Source organism: Erythranthe guttata, chromosome 1 (genome assembly GCF_056151865.1).
Source record: "Erythranthe guttata isolate IM_541 chromosome 1, IM_541, whole genome shotgun sequence".
Taxonomy (NCBI): Eukaryota; Viridiplantae; Streptophyta; class Magnoliopsida; order Lamiales; family Phrymaceae; genus Erythranthe; species Erythranthe guttata.
In genome coordinates this window covers 8,083,203-8,088,766 of record NC_142533.1, presented here as the reverse complement: position 1 = coordinate 8,088,766, position 5,564 = coordinate 8,083,203, and the positions used below count along the sequence as shown (strand labels likewise).

The following is a 5,564-nucleotide window of genomic DNA, read 5'->3' as shown; positions in this document are numbered from 1 at the left end:
TAGACGTAATATATATATATATATATATATATATATATATATATATATATATATATATATATATATATATATATTTATACCCGTTGGAAACTTTTTTGACCATTTTGGCCCTCACACTAGTATATATATATATATATATATATATATATGGGTGTTACTATTTGCAGCGGGACTTTTACTGAAATTGGCTTATTTGCAGCGGTACCTTTTTCATTTTAATTTTTCCAACTTTCAATTTCTCTCTCCTATTCCCAAACACTCTCTAGAAATTTGAATTTCGTAAAATTTTTCGACATTCAAACCGTAGTAACGAGGCTTGATTCCGGTAAGTTTTCGATTTCCTACTACTTTTAATTATTTTTATTTCCAGTTTAGGTAAAAACACGTGTTAAGGAATAGATCTATCAAATTTCGGAAAAAAAAATAAAAAATTTACGGCACCCGTGTTCTGGAGCACGGGAACTCGAAGAACATTGAAGTTCCCGTGCTCTGCAGAACGGAGACCTCAAGAATTCTTGAATTCTCCGTTCTGCAGAGCACGGGAACTTCAATGTTCTTCGAGTTCCCGTGCTCCAGAACACGGGTGCTTCAAATATTCGTTCTCTACAAAACGGGAGATCCAAACTGTTTTTGAAATTTAAATTTTCCGAGCACCTATTAATTCGGATTATAGGGAGATGCAGCCTCGTTTCCTAAACTGGAAACCACGCAAGGGTATTTCGGATTTGCTCTCGGTCCGAAGGATGCTTGATGATATGCAGGCCGATCAGGTATGTATTTTAATTGTTGAATTTATTTATTATTAATTATTATGTAAATGTAATTTTTATTATGTTAATCTAATTTTCCAGATTGACTGGATGTCTTACGGGCCACACGTACATAGACGCGTTCCGCGTACATTATATTATGGCTGCATACAGTTTATGGAGATTGTCGAGCCATATTTACCGGATCGCGTCCTTCGGCAGTTTGGATTTAGACAGACCATACCGCAGTGCTACATCTAGTCCAGAGAGCCGTGCCTACGTGGTCCGCTTGGAGGACAGACATACCAGGTACGGTATGATCCTCCAGGGCAGGAGTGGATGGACCTAGCTACCAGCTCGATTACGTTGGACGGTAGGACATTAGCCTGGCCGCCGTCTGAGACTGCCACTCGGTACATGGAGTGGTACGTTCCTCGTACGCATCAGTACGTGATCAACCGGGATCCAGCGCCAGAAGGACCACCGCCAGTCGTACGCCCCCCTCCTATTCAGCCGGACTTTTATGACATTGTGCGTATCATCCATCCGCACATGCACGAGATACCCCAGCATCTACATGTCAAGTTACAGCCTCGTGTGGAGCCACATGCACGTTTTCTAGGTTTATCCCCCACTGGAGATTCCGACGACGACGACTTTATGGAGATGCCACCACCGCGTCGGCGTCCGGGTGGGACGAGTGGCACTTCGAGGAGGTCTAGGGGTAGACAGTAGACGGTCGTTATATTTGTTTGACATTTATTGGTTTTTTCTGACATTTGGCTATGTTTTGTATTTGTTTGACATTTATGTTATTTTTGTTTGACTATTTTATTTATGTTATTTTTGTTTGACTATTTTATTTATGTTATTTTTGTTTCGGGTTTAATTTCAAATACATTCCAACCAAAATAATATAATATAATACAAGGTCTAAACATACGAACTTAAATAAAATAATACAAGGTCCAAATACATACGAACTAAAATAAAATAATACAAAGTCCAAATACCAACTAAAATAAAAATACAAGGTCCAAATACCAACTAAAATAAAATGCCTATTCCAACCTAGATAAACCACGCCACATGTATAGGCGTTCTTCGAACATTTCCGACAAGTGGGCAAGATTTGCGGCTCTAACATGTCGCCACTGTGGAGTGATAGGTGGTAGAGGACAATTAACCGGTAACTGGATAAGGACAAAATGGTTTCCTAACAACACCATATGGATCATATGGGATAATTCACCCGGACCAACTAGAGGTAAGTAGGTTATATTTCCGCCAATGGCGTATAAGACCAAAGCCGCATTGTATTTAGTCGCTATCGACATTCCCATATCCGAAAATGACATCCATTTGTCCCGACTGCACGGTCCTTCTTGCTAATCGCATTTTTCTATCCATCGGATGACTTCATCTTGACCATTTTGCGATGCGTACGTACCAAAATGCTCGTACATATCGGCAATCAAATCTCTCCTCACACGACTCCATCTGTTCTGATCTCGGAACACTGCTTCTGCAACACATCTGTACCCACAATTTCCATCTACTATAACATTAACATACGACACAATAGATCCTGCCACAAAACCTGGGATGTAAGATATGAAATTGAGCTCATCGCCCGGTTCCTTTCGAGGCATTGGCGTACGATTCTGATTGGCAGTGGATTCATCACTTGATCTACCACTCCCTCGACCCCGCCCCCGTCCACGACCAGAACCGGGATCGGTTACTTTCAATGGTGGGGTTCCGGTAGAAGTACTTTTTCAACCCTTAGAATCTGCAGACGATTTACCCTTTTCTTCACCAGTAGACGGCTTCCACTGGAATGGTGGGAACTCCCAACCGGATTTATCTCTCTTCGTCGGTTTATCCTTTGGCCTTCCTTTCGGTATAACATATGCAGGCTCTGCCAAGTGGGTGGTGTCTGGATGAATAGTGCTATTCATGTAATCAGCAGTCATCTTTTGAGTCATATAATCTTTTTCTAACACTTCCGTGGCTAGTCTGATTATTCGGTCTCTCATATTTGTTTCACGATCCATCTGTGCTTCGGGTATTTCTGGTTCTTCAACGTGCATGGTACTCCAAAATGGATGTAGATCCATACATATAAATGTATCACGTTGCTGGATTTTCAACGCAATTTGGCATGCACAAGGAAGTGCATGACTATCCCACAAAACGTGATCACAAAGAGATGGGTCTTCGAACCCCGGTTTTTTGAGCTCATCATCAAGCAAATTTAATGCTTTATGTGTGACTTTGCATATCAAACCATGAAATACCGGATACGATGATGAGTGCAATCGGATTAAACTGCATTTTGAAAACTCACCCTTGATCTTGGTTAGTTGATACTCAACCCCGGAGTCGAGCTGATATTGAATGTTGTTCACACCACCGGTAGAAGCATTAATCCAACCCTTCGACGATTTATGAGCACTTTTCACCCTGTTAATAGCCATTAAAATAACAACTAATAAATAAAAACGCCCACAATATAATATAAAATACAAGACGATAATGAAACCCAACATACCTAGATGTCGACGTGTTCCCAAAATGCAAAATCTTATTAGTCCATGCTTTGACGAATTTGTGCTTGTAAATTAGCCAAGTATCGTTAAGGTATGATATCAATTTGGGGTAACAACCATAGCGTCTAACCATTTCCTCGTAATTATCATTGTAATCTTCTTCTGTTTTTGATTCCACTAATTTTGCCCACTGTATGCGCCGAAATATAAGCCCGTGTTTAGTACTACCAATAAATCTCGATGCATTTTTTTCCACGTTTCTATTGATGTGAAACAAACACAAGAAATGAGCGGAATCTGGAAATATTAGAGGCATTGCTTTGATAAGTCCCAATTCACGATCCGTCAATATCACATTAGGTACCAGCCCCCCTAATGCACATTTCAAACAACGCAAAGCCCATTCGTATGTGTTTGCATCTTCATGTGACATGAAAGCAACAGCAATTGTAAAATTCTTACCAACAGGAGTGATTCCTATTATTTCCAAAAGTGGCATCTCATACCTACGTTAATACATAAATATCAAATGCAATCAATCAATGTAAAATAGCACAATAATAAATACTAATTAACAACATACCTATTGGTTTTGTAAGTGCAGTCCATCAATATAACGTGAGAGAATAACCGCAAAAGTTTCAACGAAATAGGAGCAGCGAACATCAAATCAGTAAGTGTATCATCAGCTTCATTACTTCGATACCAATATTCATATCCAGATTCTTGAAGGTTCGACATCACGTGTTGTATCACAGTCTTCCCCGCCATATTCTCTTTTTTCATCTTCTCAAGTTGGTTGTAGACATGTTTCACACTCGTTGATGTCTGTGGATTATCCTTTCTCAATCGATCCATAATTAATGTCGGCTTCACGTGGCTCCTTCTAAGTAACTTCACTACCTCGTATTCTTCTGGTGTCAAACGACTATCCGGTCCTTGTCCGGTAGGATACGGTAGTATCGGGTGAGTGTGAGTGCCACTTTTTAAATTCATTCGCCATAGTCCATCGTTTGAATTTTTGCTACAGTATATACGAAAAGGACATCCACATTTTTTTGTTCCCACATTCCGTGGTATCGCACCTACGGTTCGTTTTTCACGTCCCTCCCCAGACAAATGACATCTAATTACTACATACACGTTTTTCTTGCTTGAAGTTACTATCAATCGATGACCATGAGTAGCAGCCATTTTTTTTGCCCATTCCACTAATTCTTTCCCAGTTTCAAACTCAACACCTACATTGAAATGTTGACTGTGATCCTCAGAAGTTGTTGGTGTGTCTTGAGGAACATCGAAACACATGTTGGGATCCTCGTACTCGTTGTACGCTTTGTCACGATCAGTTGTAAACTCATCGTCAAAATCACCTTCAGTACCCTATTAAGATATAACAAGTAATAATTAGTATAAAAACACTAGAATTTCAGCTGGCTACAAAGTAAAAATGTTTCTCTCTCTAGAAAAAACGCTCTGCCTTCTCTCTAGAAAGTTGTGTCTTTCCTACGAAGATTTTGATCGATTTTAGCCATTCATATGTTCGTTTCTCGTTTCATTCATTTCTGGTTAGTTGATCATCGTTTCTTATTGTCATTTTAGTTCAGTTATCCATTGGTTTTGAGGTTTTCGTGCTCTTTGCATATAATTTTCTCAAAATTTGGTAGTGTTCTTTGTTTTTTTCGTGTTTGTGTTTGGGTCAGCTGTATTCTTGTGTTTTTGTGTCGTTTTTTGGTTGTTTCTCCTTCATTTCATTCGGTTTTAGGGCTGCTTTCATTCCTTGTGATCTCAGCCTCGTTTTTTGCATCCATTCTTGGGCGTTTTTTGCTCGTTGTGCTTCTTTAATTTCAGTTTTAGTGGAGGTTTGTTTCGTCCTCACTTTGTTTCGTGTCTTGTCATCGATTTTTCGTGTCTCCGTCGTATCTCCGCCTTCTCTCGGTGGAGATCTTCGAGTGGGTAGCTGCTGCTTGTGCCCCCGCATGAATCTAGACTCTCATCTTGTCTTGGTTCCTCCTTTAATGAGTGTAGCAAATCAAGATCATTCCAAATCAGGACCTTCCTTTTCGGACGTGGTAATTATGGAAGATTTCACCAATCAATCTTCCTTGATTGTGGAAGCTGAATCTTCTACACAAGGCAAGGTCTCCACAATTCAAATTTCACCAACCACTTTTCCCGCCCATTCCACCTCACCCCTTGACTTGGCTAGAACTCCTCACCTCAGCCAACCACAATTCGCCAAGTTTACACCACTTGCCAAATC

General features: G+C 40.1%; 2 protein-coding genes across 2 annotated transcripts; both read right to left on the bottom strand.

Annotated features, from left to right (window-relative positions):
* Positions 1-1,810: 1,810 nt before the first annotated feature.
* Positions 1,811-2,401, bottom strand: LOC148772762 (uncharacterized). Its single transcript, XM_088815781.1, has 2 exons — positions 2,200-2,401; positions 1,811-2,076 (listed from the first exon to the last, which is right to left on the bottom strand). The coding sequence occupies exons 1-2, from the start codon at positions 2,399-2,401 to the stop codon at positions 1,811-1,813; spliced, it is 468 nt and encodes a 155-aa protein (XP_088671907.1).
* Positions 2,402-2,527: 126 nt separating this feature from the next.
* LOC105950061 (PKS-NRPS hybrid synthetase cheA-like) lies at positions 2,528-5,282 on the bottom strand. The gene is made up of 5 exons (XM_088815740.1): positions 5,181-5,282; positions 4,443-4,684; positions 3,885-4,325; positions 3,304-3,807; positions 2,528-3,215 (listed from the first exon to the last, which is right to left on the bottom strand). The coding sequence occupies exons 1-5, from the start codon at positions 5,280-5,282 to the stop codon at positions 2,528-2,530; spliced, it is 1,977 nt and encodes a 658-aa protein (XP_088671866.1).
* Positions 5,283-5,564: the final 282 nt, after the last annotated feature.

Excerpts from the sequence above, each read along its gene's own strand:
- LOC105950061 (XM_088815740.1), bottom strand. The coding sequence starts at position 5,282 with ATGCGGGGGCACAAGCAGCAGCTACCCACTCGAAGATCTCCACCGAGA. Across the intron at positions 4,326-4,442 it reads ACTTCAAGCAAGAAAAACGT|CAAAAATTCAAACGATGGAC; the intron begins GTATGTAGTAAT and ends TATATACTGTAG. Across the intron at positions 3,808-3,884 it reads TGCACTTACAAAACCAATAG|GTATGAGATGCCACTTTTGG; the intron begins GTATGTTGTTAA and ends GTATTAACGTAG.
- LOC148772762 (XM_088815781.1), bottom strand. The coding sequence starts at position 2,401 with ATGCCTCGAAAGGAACCGGGCGATGAGCTCAATTTCATATCTTACATC. Across the intron at positions 2,077-2,199 it reads CGATATGTACGAGCATTTTG|CGACTAAATACAATGCGGCT; the intron begins GTACGTACGCAT and ends GAATGTCGATAG.